The sequence below is a fragment of the Pyrus communis genome, chromosome 5, assembly GCF_963583255.1.
Source record: "Pyrus communis chromosome 5, drPyrComm1.1, whole genome shotgun sequence".
Classification (NCBI taxonomy): Eukaryota; Viridiplantae; Streptophyta; class Magnoliopsida; order Rosales; family Rosaceae; genus Pyrus; species Pyrus communis.
The window spans coordinates 9,689,553-9,704,883 of record NC_084807.1 but is presented as its reverse complement, the minus strand read 5'-3'; the positions used below and the strand labels follow the sequence as shown (position 1 = coordinate 9,704,883).

The 15,331-nt window shown below is 37.1% G+C and overlaps 1 protein-coding gene across 1 annotated transcript; it reads left to right on the top strand.

Annotated features, from left to right (window-relative positions):
- Window positions 1-1,146: 1,146 nt before the first annotated feature.
- Window positions 1,147-4,593, top strand: LOC137734789 (uncharacterized). Its single transcript, XM_068474072.1, has 3 exons — window positions 1,147-1,330; window positions 3,197-3,741; window positions 3,830-4,593. The coding sequence occupies exons 2-3, from the start codon at window positions 3,268-3,270 to the stop codon at window positions 4,295-4,297; spliced, it is 942 nt and encodes a 313-aa protein (XP_068330173.1). The 5' UTR covers window positions 1,147-1,330; window positions 3,197-3,267; the 3' UTR covers window positions 4,298-4,593.
- Window positions 4,594-15,331: the final 10,738 nt, after the last annotated feature.

Sequence of the window (15,331 nt, the reverse complement as noted above, 5' to 3'; positions counted from 1 at the left end):
TCACTTAAAATCATAACTGGATACCCCTAGATTCATTAAAAGAATTAAAATCCCTCAAAATTTCGATTGAATACACCCCCATTAAAGAATTTGAAAAAGTTGAGGAATTAGAGAGATTTCGTAGTGTATTTTAAGCATCCACAAATCTCACCTCTTCCCATGAGATTTCGAGGGAATTGAATCAAAATTTTATCTGCAAACTCTATAAATCAATTAAACTTCATAAAAATCTATGAATTTATAAATTCATTAAAGTATCTCAAATTTCTGATTGAATACACCCCCTAAATCTGTAAGGACACAAATAGAATTAAAATGAAAGTTTCTCTTTTAGTATCTCTATTAATTAATGAAATCCTCTTTGTCAACCAAAGGAGGATGAAAAGACAAATTAGTCTTCTATCACACAAAATAAAAGATGGGCAATAATGTAATTTCACAGGTCCAAATTTTTTTTTATTTATTTATTGAAACCTCACTTACAAATGATGTTAAAATACCTCTAATAATAATAATAATAATAATAATTAATATATATATGTATTAAAAAAACAAAAAAAAAATCAAAAGCAAAAACCTCTCACTCCCCCCACATTCTCTCTCTCTCTCTCTCTCTCTCTCTCTCTCTCTCTCTCTCTCTCTCTCTCTCTCTCTCTCTCTCTCTCTCTCTCTCTCCGCCCTTCCTTCTCATTTTCTAAAAAAATATGTTCATATACACAAAGTATGTAGACAAATGGCTAGTATATATAATTTAAATTCATACTAGCATATATATGCTGATATATATAATACCTACAATTACTTAACACAATTAATTTGTGATGGATACAGAAGAAAAGGTTGAGATATGAAAGAGGAAGGGCAATATTTGTTACAATTTAATAAAAAAACTAAAGATATATAAGGAAAAAGATCCTTATCAGATCATTTTTCTAGAGATTCCATGATATGATTGTTCATTGTAAATCGTGCGGTCAGAAATTATTTTAAAATTTATTAAATATAAATAGTACTAACGAAAACTGACCGTACGACGTACAATGAACGATCATAATCACGAAATTTTTAGGATCCCAGAAAGAGAATCCGGCAAGACCCTTTTCCTTACCAAAGAGGTGGGCTAAATCCATGACTCACAAAATTAAAAGTTGTAAAAAATAAGGCAAAAGAAAAAAGACTGGATCGTTCTTCCGAGCACTCCCTCTCCCATCTTTCCTGTGGCGCCAACTCTCCTCCGGTCAATCTCTGAAGATTCCAATCCGAACCCTTACATCTTCTTCGCATAGCCACACCCAAACGATTCCAATCCGAACCCAACTCCAAATCTCAGGTAATTTCTCCAAATTCATCGTTGCTTGTTCACCATTCGTGCTATTATGGTGATATTAATAGATTTTGGGCCCAGTTTCTTGTAATTCAGCTTTGTCTATGTAGTTTCGTTACCGATTGTAATGGAAAATTTTGAAGAACTCTACTTTAATTGTGGCATCAATTCAATCTGTTTTTAGGTTGATCTATATATATCGCTAGTTTTGAGATATTAGATTAAGCAACTGTTTAGCTGAGGGCGTTGTATTTAGTATTACATTTGCATAATCTCCTTATGGTTTGCATTTATCTTTCGTTTTGTTTCAATCTATTTTATCAGTTTTGGACCTTTCAATTTGTTTTCTGGTGATTCCTCTCTCATGGATTTTTTTTTTTTTTTTTTTGTGGATTTTCATATGCAAATTATGCTAAAATTTTAATGTAATGTTCTTTAGATCTCTGTTAATGTTTTCGTTTGCAAACACGGTCGGTTGTGAAAGACTATTTCTTTTTGTGTTTTAGAATGAAATAGAACATGCTTTGTGCCAATTTTATGATCTGATTTACTTGCCGAACCAGGTTATTTCGGGTTTGATGTGTTTGAATTCGTTCTGGGAGCATTCGAGTAGTTAGAAACTGAAACCCCTTTCAATTCGTATAAGCCGAATTTGTTAGATCAAATATATCTATATCGTATCCCCATTTATTTCTTAGTTATTTGTCTCAAAAAGAAGTTTGGGTCTTGAAAGACAATTTCTGAATTTGTTGCTTCCATTTTCGAAATAAAATCTTCAATTCAGGTGCTGGTTAGATTGATCAGATTTAGGTTTTTTTTTCTTTGTCATTCTTTAATACAGTGATACCTCAAGTTTCTGTTTCAATTTCTAATAAGGTTATAATGATTTGGTTAGCTGGGGAATGGTAATTCTTTCTTAATTCAAAGAAAATTAATGAGAAACCATGTAGTCCTTTTATTTGGGTTGTCGTGGATGTGTTCTTTGTCTTCTGTGAACATCTTATAGTTTCTGGTTATGTTTTTATTTGCTCGAGCTTTCTTGAATTGGATATCCAACAAATTATCAGTTTTGGGTGGCACACAAAATTAAGCAATGAATTTGTCTTCGGAGTATTTCCATTTTTCGGATCTCTAAACAATTCATGGTGGTTGGCTGCTTATAGAACATCTGAAGGAGCACTTAGTTTTTTAAACAGTCTGATTTGCTGTGGATGTATGATTTTTGTTTTTCTTCTTAGAAGTTGGAGAGCTGATACTTATCTCGAATTCCCGTTTGGGAATTTGTGTTGTATGATTCTTCTTGGTTGGTCTTTTATCTTGTTTCTTTTGTTTTATTGGTTTGGTGTCAATTTGTGATTTTTTACTTCGGGTGATTATAGAAAGTCCATGGTCTGCTTCGGTCAAGCTTCTCATGCGAATGACAGTGGCTTTAAGACCATGTCCAGTGGTAGGCCAAAAGCCAAAAATATAAGCCTTAGACCCTAAAATTCTCCTTCCAATGTTTGGCCTAAATATGTGTCGTTTTCTTGCTTCTCATGTTTGTTATCTTTATTCTAAGAATTTGCGCTGGTGCTTACTGACTGTAGCTGAAAGAAGAAAGGAGAAGAATATTGATACCATTGATGATTTGCTGCAATTAGCTCACTCCAATCTTTATCTGAAAGAATTGAGCTCCTATATCATGTTTGTTTTATTTTCACATTCTTTAGTTATTGGTGTTAGATTTGTTTATCTAAACTAGTTGTAAGCCTTATCGGTTTGTTTTGTTTTTTAGGAAAGTATCTTTGGCCCAAAAATATAAAACATAAATGAATTTAGTTGTGGCGGGTTGAATTTTAGTAATGTCACTGACTAAATGACCGAATTGTTCAGAAAGCTCAGTGACAGTGATGGCTTATGACTGAAAAAAGTGAGGGGTTTTCATATTGAATCCCAAGTTCTCGATGGAAGAACCTAAATTGCAGAACTTGGAAGAAGACGACCCTAAATCACAAAGCTTGGAAGAACAAGCCAATAAAGCCCTGAGCTTGAAAGAAGGCTCTATGTCACAGAGCTTAGAAGAAGACCCTACACCACAGAGCTTGAAAGAACCTAAATTACAGAGCTTGGAAAAAGGAGACCCTAAATCACAGAGCTTGAAAGAAGACTCTAAATCGCAGAACGTGGAAGAAGGAGACTCTAAATCCCAGAGCTTGAAAGAAGGCCCTAAATCACTCAGCTTGGAAGAAAACCCTAAATCACTGAGCTTGGAAGAAGACCCTAAATCACTGAGCTTGGAAGAAGACCCTAAATCACTGAGCTTGGAAGGACGAGATAAAATTGCATTCTCTGAATTGAATGAAAATTCATTGCAGTTCCTGGATTCAATCGACGGGTATTTAACCCTATTGGATTCACTGTCCTGGACACTCCGGCAGGTAAAATTAGCTTAAGTCATACTATTTTTATTTGTATACTTTTAGTTTAAATTGTTATACTAACATGGAATAGGGATAACACTAACAGGGGTGGTTGCAATTAGCAAGTGCTCGACATTCTATGGGTGAGTCACGCGTGAGCAGTGCTTTGTTGGACCTGAAATCCCACAATGCAAGTACATTTCTGCAAGTAACCCAGCAATCTGATACTGAAACAGAGCAAATTCATCATTTTACATTGCGCAAATGGGCATCCTCCGACAATGACAATGGAGCTCCACTTATGAATATGAATCCACAGATGCGACAACGAAAGGATAAGGATGGATCTCCACCCCTACTTAAAGCTGAAACTGATCACCAACATCAACTTCAGAAGGAGCGGACTAAGTCACTGTTGATGTTTGGTGGTTTGGTTTCGCCGAAGCTACGGGCAGCACAACTCTCATTTGAATCTGCACTTGACGCGCTTGTAGAGATTGCCAATATGCGTTCTTTGATGCTTTCCACGTTTTATAAGGTCAGGGAAGAATTGGAGGCTGCCAAGGCCAAATGACCTGTGAGCACCACCTATTTCAATCCTTCCGATGTTCTTTTGCTTAAATTGCTGATTTTGATCTTTACTACAATTTATCCCTTTATTGTTTGGTTAGTTAACTGAAGCTCTTAATTTCTTTCATGCATGAACTTCAAGTTTTACGCTTTAGTTATATGGTTAGAATTCGGTTGCATGGACTACGTGATGAAAATTTGATGATTGTTCACCATGTAATGTGATGATCGTTAGATGACGGTTCCTGCTTGTGATAATGCTATAGTAATGAAATTATGCTAATACTCTTTTCCTTTCAAGTTGTGTGTTTTCTTTTCTTGTTTTGGCATTACGTCGTAGGGGTGGCATTTGACAGGTTGGGCTTCAACTCATTGGTTGACCCAATGAGTTAAAGCCCATCCATTAGCGATGCTACTAGAAAAAACAAAGTAGACACAATTGGAGCCGATAACACACGAAAACTCAACATCATGACTTTATATCCATCATTTACATAATGACTTCAATCCATCTTTTAATCTTTTACATAATGATTATCAACAATTACTACATACGCAGTTACATAATGATTATATATCATTCATGAAAGGCCTAATCGGATAAATGATTCTCGTGGTGATAAGGTAATCGGAAGATGGTTCCCGTGGTAAAAAAAATTAGGAATTAAACCCTTGTGGTTTTAGTCCGTTAGCAAATTTACCTCAAAAGTGATTTTTAGTTTTTTTTTTTTTTTTAGTACATCAATATTCTTACACTAAGAGGAGGGGGAGTTAGGCAAAGTCATATAATGGGCAGCTTAATTTGATATCGAATTCGGGGCAAAATGTACATCTTCTTCCTTGTCTATCAGCTCTCTTTGCAATTTATATTTTCTTGCCTGAGGTCATCATTGGCAGCGGCCAGAACTTGAGGTTCTTCGAACGATTGTGAGCACGTGAGCCTCTTCAGAATTTGACAGTGATAGATTAAAGCCGTTGATCTTCTCCGACTTCCGTCGCTAAGCGAGACTGGGGCTGAAGAGTGGCCAAGAACGAATGCTTGCCGCTTGCTGTATTAGTAGAGTTTTGATTTGGATCGGGGCAGAGTTTTGAAATTGGATAAAATGTTTTATTAGCTTGGAATTTTGAATTCTTACTGATGATATTCAACAATGTCCTGTCTAGGCTAACAAGTTTATAACCTCTACTGGAAAGCTGCTACCTTGATTATGCTTTGAATTTCAAGTACAAGATGTCACTTCCGGCTAATGCAAATTGCGTATGTATGACACCAGATTTGAATTTCTAATTGCATGCATATATCTAATTGCACATCCTGAGAATTGGGTGAAAAAAAATAGAAAAGGTTGGCTGCATCAAGGATGGGAATTGGGTCATGACTACCTTATCATCACAGAGACCATTTATCCAATTAGGCCTTCATGAAAATAATTCGAATTAAGTCTATTGATTTTTCGACCAACTAGACAAATTTTATTTTGTGCTATGATTTTTTTTTTTTGTCGGGCATTTTTGGTATGATGAGTTTGTCCCTATTGATGGATGATCCTCGTACGACTTCATTTTATTTCATAACCCTATCTTCTCTTAGATTAATCTAACGGTCTTTATATAAAATGATCCTCGTACGACTTCATTTTTGTCCAAACTTGTATTTTCAGATAGAACACCTAATAAAAATCTATGTAACATTTTCATTAATTAATGTTAAAGTATTTTTATCCGAACTTGTATTTTCAGATTGAACACCTATTTATATGCTTACACTGATAGGCATTTAGATTCCATAAATTTTCTACTTACAATGATAGGAATCTTCCATAGAACATCTTTGATAGAAGACCTACTTATTCACTTACAATGATAGAACACCTAAGTTGTAGGTTAATAACTATTAGTTACCCCAACTTTGCGATATGTTATTTCATATTTCGTGTATCATTTATTTCTGGGTCTCATCTAGTTCTATATATAGTATTAACAAGAAAAATAGGTATGCTCATTGCTCATGTATTTGATTGCTCATTTCAATTGTACCACTCCATGTTGGTTATTCACTATCTTTTTAAGCCTCCTAATATAGTCCTATTGTTTCTTATGGTGGATTGGAAGAATTGTCTCTAACGACTTCATCAAATGCGATTTATGTGTACACATATTTACAAAGAATGAAATCAGGTTGCAGATGCTTTAGCTTCTTTTGGGGCAGATTGTTATGCTTATTACTCCCAAATTTTGTAGCCTCTACTCATGCTCTTGACATTTCGTTTTGTCCTTATTACTATTTTTGTTGATCATCTTTGATTTTGTGGGTCTTGGCGTAGTCCCCCTCCAATTATCTTTTTCATTCACTTTCCTTTATTATCAATATGGTGGAGAGGGAACAGGGCAGGGGCTTATGTGTAATGGTCCTCATCACCTCGAGAGAGGATAGGTGTCTCGCACGCGACCATTGCCAAAAAGCTAATCTCGCCTAATCTTTCTCGATTGGAAGAAAAAAAAATCATTTTAATCCAGTAATGAGTATATATGCATGGGATGTCGAAGAATGAGTCTTGTACAAATAAATAAATGGAAAATTGGAAAATTTATCATATAATAACAGCATATGTATAATGCGAGAATAATCACAAAACTGACTAAAATATATAATCGAAATAAAATTTTAAACTTATGTAATTTAACGGTGAACATCGGAAGATTATACCTATAAAAACTAATTAAGGAGTTAGCTAGCTTAGGCTGCAGTAGGAGATCCCATGCATCGTCCAAAGAAGGAAGAAAGAAAACACCTTTGAACCACCTTCCCTTCTTGCTTAGAATTAGGTGAAGCTTCATTGGCATGTGGGTAATGTGGATGATCCACGAACTCTCTTTCCTGAAATTTTCGGTCGAAATTTGGGTGGTGTTCGAAGTCACTTCTGCAGCCGGAGAAGGAAGCGCGAGAAGGTTTTTGATCGAACTCCGGAAGCCTATCCTCCCAAATGCGACCGGAGGAGCCTTGCCTCCTAAATGACATGGATGATCTTTCCAATGCAGTCATCGTTTGATCAAATGTTTTGTGTTTTCTTGGTCTCTCTCTCTCTTTGTTTTGTGTCCTCTCCTCTCACATTTTGTATTCCAATTTTAACTAACATAACGGTTTGTTGGGTTTTTGAGGTTATTTTCATGTTTTAGTTTGTGGTCAATTCCTCATAAATTATGTCGCGATTTTGTTGGAGAGGGCATGAGGAGTTACTTTAACCGCATCTTTAGCCATATAAATTTAAGGATTTACCAAATAATGGGTTTCAAGTGGTTAAACAAATCACATACCTGGTCAAGTTACAATTACATGGGTCAAGGCCTAAAAACAAAGACTAGCTAACTAATTCGGTTCATTTAATTTAAACATCACATAGTAGGATTGTAAGGAAGGTTCTAAAAGACGTTAAATGCTAGTCAGGTGGTGGACTGAGGCATAGCGTCTAGGCAACTAGCCAGGTGGGGCCTAGACGGAGTAGGCGAATTTAGGTAATATATCAAATAAATAAATGTCTATTTATACTTAAAACACACACATTTAATTATATTGGGATAAATAAATTGAAAAAATAAAATAATATATAAATTATAAAGTATTAGAACTATTGAAAACAAGGAGAACAAACATATAATGATTGTTAATCCAAGTATTCAACAAGTCACATTTTAGTGAAAAATTAAAATGCAAAATGAAGGTTATCGATTTTCTGTCAAGTGAGAGTTATGACGTAGGCAACCGGGCTAGGTAAATGTCTAAGCGGGTCTAGGCATACTTTCTTAATTTTCAAACTCCTAGAGGATGGTGGTTAGTTGCTTAGGTGAAGATTTTTTGAACAGTGACTATAACCAAGTCATGTTTAGGCCTCTTTAGTCCCAAGACAATAATGGACGACGAAAATTGTTTAGTCGTTCCTCCAGCAAACACACCATCTGAATGTCTTCTTAGAAAAGAAAAATTCCACAAATTCATGATCCATCTGAGTTGCAAATGGGATACAGAACAACATAGATTTGGAACTTTGGAGGTGCCTGCATTCAGTTGCTTCATGGTCTGCATGTAGTGCGTGCCAGCCCTTCTGGGACCTCTACATATGTTGCAAATGTTCTATATACATATAGTTTCATTCCTAATTAGATTGACGCCTTTTAAGATAAAACTCTACACTTATAGGGCTGTATGTGGTTAAGCTGCCAACAATATTGATGTTGAACCATTTTTGGCCCATCTTTCAAAAATGTAGACAATGTATGGGGGATGACTTACCTACATCCTTTGTTTTCCATAATGACTTTATCTTGGTGTCATGTGTTCTAACATTTTCATAAAACATTGTATTAGTTAGAATGACACGGTGAAACCACACGCGGGATGTTTGTCTTTCTCCTCTCCACTATGTGGCTCAAAATTTCAGCAATATCAGTAAAAAGTCTAGAAAAGTGTATAAATGTATTGACCATAATGATGAGGAATAAAAAGAGCAATGTAAATGCTTGGTGGAGTTGTGGAGGTGGGAAACTGCCTCCATCAATTGATTCTAATTTCAGAGTCTCCACAATGCCCACCTCCATGGCCGAGTAATAAACTTATGGTACCAAATAAAGATATTTATTTGGAAAAAAAATATATATATATATTGCAACCGACCAATAAACTTTTTAGGAAAAATTGGTTTCTCTAACATTGAATCCCCCACAAAATATATTCTGCATTGAAGATTAGAAAAGCCCTATACCAATAACCAAACTTATTTGTAACAAGAAATTAGGAATCACCCGCATTGTATAGACAATATTTGCATAAAATAGGAAACTTGTGTCATGTGGAAGTCGAATAAAAAAGCTTTGACAATTTCTCATAACAAGTAATTTTTTTTTAATAAACGATAGTATTTACACTAAGGGGGTGGAGAAGTGGGTTAAGTCTTACAAAGGGCTTGCCATAGTAATGTGGTTCAACTTCGCTTTTGATGAGAGTCGAGCCTAAGACCTCTCACTTACAAGTGAAGAAAAATATTACTAGACCGTATTACTAAGTAATCTCATAACAAGTAATTTAATCCACTCTCATCTCACAAGTTATGTGTCATTACTTGAAACTTGATAATTCCTTCATCTTTCTTCTAAATCTCCGAAATTTTGAATCTCTCAAACTCAGTTCATAAAACATTTAGCTTAAATGGCAATTGAGATAAAAAGTGAAACTCGTATTCTATTGCACAAGATTTATAGTTTAAGTGATTAAGAACATTTATTCATATTCCTAAACTCATGTGTTCGACTCATCCTCTGCAATATCGTTCGTATGAGAACTAAAATATCTCCGTACCTACTTTATTACAATTTCAATGGCGTAGTTCTATTTAAGTCATCTAGGTGGACTTCATCAATTATTCATATGCACCACTTTTCCAATGAGGTTAACATCAATCAGAATTCTCCCTCTCATACGTTTCCAATTAATCACCCAAACAACATTTTCCAAATTAAAATTCCTTGGAGCAGATGTTGCTTTACCGCAGTAAAGCAAAGTAAATAAATGTCTATGCACCTTAGTGTAGGTTCAATTTCCACCTATTCACTCTCCCCCTAGTATTTAACAATTTAACATATTACCTTTATTGTTTATAAAACAAAAAATTTAAAATCCCTCAAAACCCTAAATAACAACCAACAACCCACCCCCACCCAAAAATAAAATATCACACACACACGCACAATAATGTTGAAATTGTCAAAGTCTTGCCATCCTAATCACTTTTTATCAACATTTGTTGCATTCCACATCAAAACCCCCAAAATAATCACGGTTTTCATTTCATAACCATTTCCAACCACAAAAGGCAACCCACTAGAGGAAAATAAAGAATATAAAAAATAAATAAAATAAAAATAAAAAAAAGGGGGAAATTGGGCTTAGCAGCCCTTTTAAAAACCCACCAATCTAAAATAGCTCATTTTTCAAAATATAATCTCCACCTAGCCTTTGATGAAAATATCCTCATTATTGATACAATAATAATATATTCTAGACACAATATTAATATTTTTGACATTAAAAATATTTATGCAAAAGAGACTAGTCAAGATTGCATTTCGAGAAAGAGGGCTAATTTTAGTTAGATCACGTCAAGGTCTTGAATCTAAGGTATGTAACACTCGATGTCCTTTTCTGCACTTTCATACTTTACTTGGATCACGTTAAGTCTAGTCTTCAAATCCATAATCTCTTGGCGAACAGTCTTAAGCTGCAGAGAATTGGGGGCATAGATATTAGACCCCTTCAAAGCAGCAAGCTCAGATTTTAACTTTTTGACTTTCTCGGCCGAGGAATAAGCATCAACTGCCACAGTTCTTGCCACCTCCTTGGCAACTTTGGCATCCTCTTGATCAAGGAACATAGACTTGGCTGCTAGAATCGTTGTTTTCTGCATCATGGCTATCAAAGCAATCCTTCTATACTCAGTCGAATGCTTCGCAAAGGAACTTGGGCCAACAACCCCTTTGACCCCATCAACAAATTTGGCACATACATCCATGTCCTCAAGCAAATTTGGTCTCAAAAGCGCACAAATCTCAGCAGCTTCCCCAGAAACAAACTTGGTTTAGTTATCACAGTTGCCCATACAAGCAGTTTCCTTCTTCTCAGCAGACAAGTTGGTCTTAACAGCATAAGGAACAGGTTTTGGCACCACTTTAGCAGGCAGAGGCACCTTATCACTCTTTATAGTAACAAGCCTTTCCAAAGATGAACCAGACTTAGTCCCATACGAGCGTTTTGGCACAAATTTCAGCATTGAAGGCACGAAGGAACTTCTACGCTGAGCAATCGTATCAGCAACCGAACTAGCCATCTTTGGAACGATAGGCATCACTGGCACAAATCTAGCAGCCTCATCTTTCTCACCCTTAGGAAAAGTCAAGTCAATCATAAGCTTGAGGCAGCTGGCGAACCCTCGCGAGCAGTGGAAGAAGTCTTCGGCTTTTTCTCAGTTGGCATTTCTTGAGTAGGCGAGGAAGGTCTCTTTTTCCCACCTTCACTTACAACGGGCTCCATGACAGCGATCAGACGAGCAAATGCCTCTGCCTTGAACTACTTTATCTCCTCTCTTGGGGGCAGCCCAGCTTTCTCCCTACGAAGAAGACTAAGTGGCCAACGCCACTCATGGTACTCGGAAGGGATACCCAGAGCGACATGTACTTTCTTCATGTTAGGAGAAGTCTTAGGAGTTGAGCCAAACTCAGAATCTACAAAAGCAGCGGGAGACAATCAGAAAATTAAAGAGCAACTTAGCATAAATACAAAGCAGCCGAGAGGTTAAGCAGCCTACTTACTAGATATGAAAATCGCGCAACTACCCAACTCCCTCTATGTGGCCTATGTCAAAGAAGTACCAAAATTCATTGATGGTTAGATCTAAGTCAAAAAATTGGCTTAGATTAAGGAATCCCACCATCACACGGACTGCATTCGGATAGCATTGAGCGGAGGCACACTTCATAGAGCAAAGTACTTCCTGGAAGAAGCGAGGCACGGGAAAAGTAAATCCTAACACAAAGTAGTAGGGGTGGAACTTGATGGCCATCTGAGCCCTACCATATGGCTCACGGCTGCTACCATCCTTGACATGCTTCACACGCACTCCCGATAGAATAACATGCATGTACGCCTCAAGAAAGTCTCTAAACAAGTCATTGGAGCTAATTTTGAAGTGAGCAGCCTTGAAGTAGCCAACCTTGCTCAAAGACCCGCCTTGACGATACAGTGGCGGCATCCCATCATCATTCTTGTGGCTTAAGGAAGACATGCTCAAACAAATTCTACAAAAATGTGAAGAAAATTCATTAAACGACTGCCTAAGGAAACAAAAAGCAACTCTTGGCCTTGGGGCCCAATAAAGCTCTCGGCCTCTCTCATTTCTCCCATAGGCACGAGCCTAGCCACAAAAAAAAAAAAAAAAAAAAAAAAAAAAAGGTGAAGCAGCTCTCGCCCCAAGCCGCAGGAGCCCAGTAGCCACTTTGAGTACTTTGGACGAATTTTGGAAATAAATTGATTCAAAACACTTAGAAACACAAACTAAGACACTTTCTAACTAATTTGGACAATAAAGTAAAGGGGGATTTAGGTTTTGGACAAAATTAAACTAAATGCACAGATTGTAAATATGAACAGATTGTAAAAACGAAATTGATGAAATGGAAGGAATGGATGATAGAATAGCTAAGGGGTTCATCTCCATACATGTTACACTTGCATAATAAAACGATTTCCAATTGCATTTCAACAAACCATGAATTCTCAATGCTCCAAGTTAATTAGGTCCGCTTAAATTAACTTTCAGATTTCCCTAGATTCATTGGATTGAATGGAATACGCATTACAACCAAATTATTCCTAATCAAAGTCCCTAACTATGGAATACGCATGATAGAGACATTCAACAAAGATCATTAAGTTCAACGGAAATCATAAACATCGACGAGGCATTCGTTACTATGGAATACGCATGAAACTTATGCCAAGAATTCGTTTAACGCGATTGTTTATAAGCAACCTCCACTACTTGTGAATATAAGTTCGTAACTATTAGGTGAAACTCACTTATATTCTAGCGTCATATTCATGCATGAAAATTAAGTGTGCACTCTCAATAAACATACATAAATAAGTTATCAATCAAACAGTTAAACGAATTGAATCCACAACTTATGAAACGCAATTAGAAGTAATCAAATCAAAATGCAAGCATAAACATATATTTCGAATTCCCCCCTAGCCAAAGGGGGTTTAGTTGAATTTAAACATTGGAATCAAAGAAACACCTAAACATTCCAACAACTCAAACTTGAATTGTATGAACGTTTAGGCACTCTTCTCTTCCATTCCTCATTCGTACAAAACAAAGAGTATTGAAATTAAACATTGAAATCAAAGAAACACCTAAACATTCCAACAACTCAAACTTGAATTGTATGAACGTTTAGGCCCTCTTATCTTCATCTTCGTTGTAGCACAAGGTCTAAGGATAGTTTGATGGTGTGAATGGTTTGGGGAGTGGTTGGAGTGGCTGCAATGGAGGAGAAAAGTGTTTTGGTGGCTGCTGCAAGGGTGTGGAGAGGTTTTGACGAATTTCTGGAATATGGAAGAGTGAATGAGAATGAATTGAGGTGTGAATGAGTGTGAATGGTTTTTATAGGGAGATGAATGGATGGGAGAGGGAACATGACAGCTAGGTTAAGTGAATGCATGTGCAAAACAGCTAGGATGGCTGAAATTGTAAGGGGAATGCATGTGCAATGTTTTAAAGGATGGAATGCATGTGAATATGCTAGAAATCTGATGGGAATGAATGATTAAATGTGAATGGCTGATTAGAATCTAGGGTGCATGTGGGTTAGAAATGCATGTGGGTGAATGTTTGAATGATTAAAGGGGAAACATGACAGCTAGGTTGGTTGGTGGCTGCCATGGAGGTGTGGAATGATGGAATTGCACAAGGGGAATGCATGTGCACGGTTTTGGTGTGGAGAAATGATTATGGATGCATGTGTTGAATGATTTCTTGGTGAGGGATGTGGAGTGGCTGGAATGATGAAAGAATAAAGGGTGCATGTGGGTTAATTAATTAAAGGGAGTGCATGTGCAATGTTGTTGTTGGTGCAATGATGGAGGAACAAGTGCATGTGGCTGAAATGTGGAAGGTGTGTGGCTACTTCAAGTAGGAATCCTTGTGACATCAACTCTTCAATTTCGTCCATTCCTTTTGCTCCAAGTATAAGTTATCCCTTCCAAGTCCAATTTTGCTCCAAAATGCTCCAAAATGCATCTTTTTGCTTCCTTAGCCACATGAACCTAAAAACACACGAAAATGGCTTAAACGCCAAAAACAACTATGAATTAACAATATAAATGCACCAAAACAAGCTAAGTAAGTCGCCTAAATATGCTCCTATCAGTAGTAGGGGTGGAACTTGATGGCCCTCTGAGCCCTACCATATGGCTCACGGCTGCTACCATCCTTGACATGCTTCACAAGCACTCCCGATGGAATAGCATGCATGTACGCCTCAAGAAAGTCTCTAAACAAGTCATTGGAGCTAATTTTGACGTGAGCAGCCTTGAAGTAGCCAACCTTGCTCAAAGACCCGCCTTGACGATACAGTGGCGGCATCCCATCATCATTCTTGTGGCTTAAGGAAGACATGCTCAAACAAATTCTACAAAAATGTGAAGAAAATTCATTAAACGGCTGCCTAAGGAAAAAAAAAGCAACTCTTGGCCTTGGGGCCCAATAAAGCTCTCGGCCTCTCTCATTTCTCCCATAGGCACGAGCCTAGCCACAAAAAAAAAAAAAAAAAAAAAAAAAAAAAAAAAAAAAAAAAAAAGAAAGAAGGTGAAGCAGCTCTCGCCCCAAGCCGCAGGAGCCCAGTAGCCACGTTTGGCCCTACGTCCTGGTTTATCCTCTCTCACCTCCACAAGCCTCATAGCCCAATTTCACTGGAGGAAGGTTGGCACTCCACTTCTCCCCATGGACCGAGATTCACTCATCTAGCCCAACTTCCTGGCCCGTGCCAACCGTACCAACCCTCGGCCAAAGTTGAGCCGAGCCGCCACCATGCCGCATTTCACCACACACGCCAACAATGCCGTGGCTTCTCCAAGCTTTTTTCACACATCCTCGACCCCTGTCAAGCCAAATTTCAAGCCCCGAGGCTCCCAAAAAATTAAGAGGACAAGGAAAAATTGAATTTTGCTTACCTTGAAGCGGCGTGAAGACGAAGCAAGTAACGAAAGACGATCCTTTGCATGGGCAAGATGTAGAAGATTATTAGAGGAGGGGGAACAAATATCCTCTAAGCTTTCTCTCTCTTGTAGGGAAAATAAATACATCTCCAAAGTTGATTTAATAATCCACTTAAGGTGGACTTAAATAAGTTTTGGGAGAAATTTATTTCCTTTTCCTAAAAGGATCTAATTTCCAATTAAAGAGGGAATCAACATCAAATAGGAAACAAT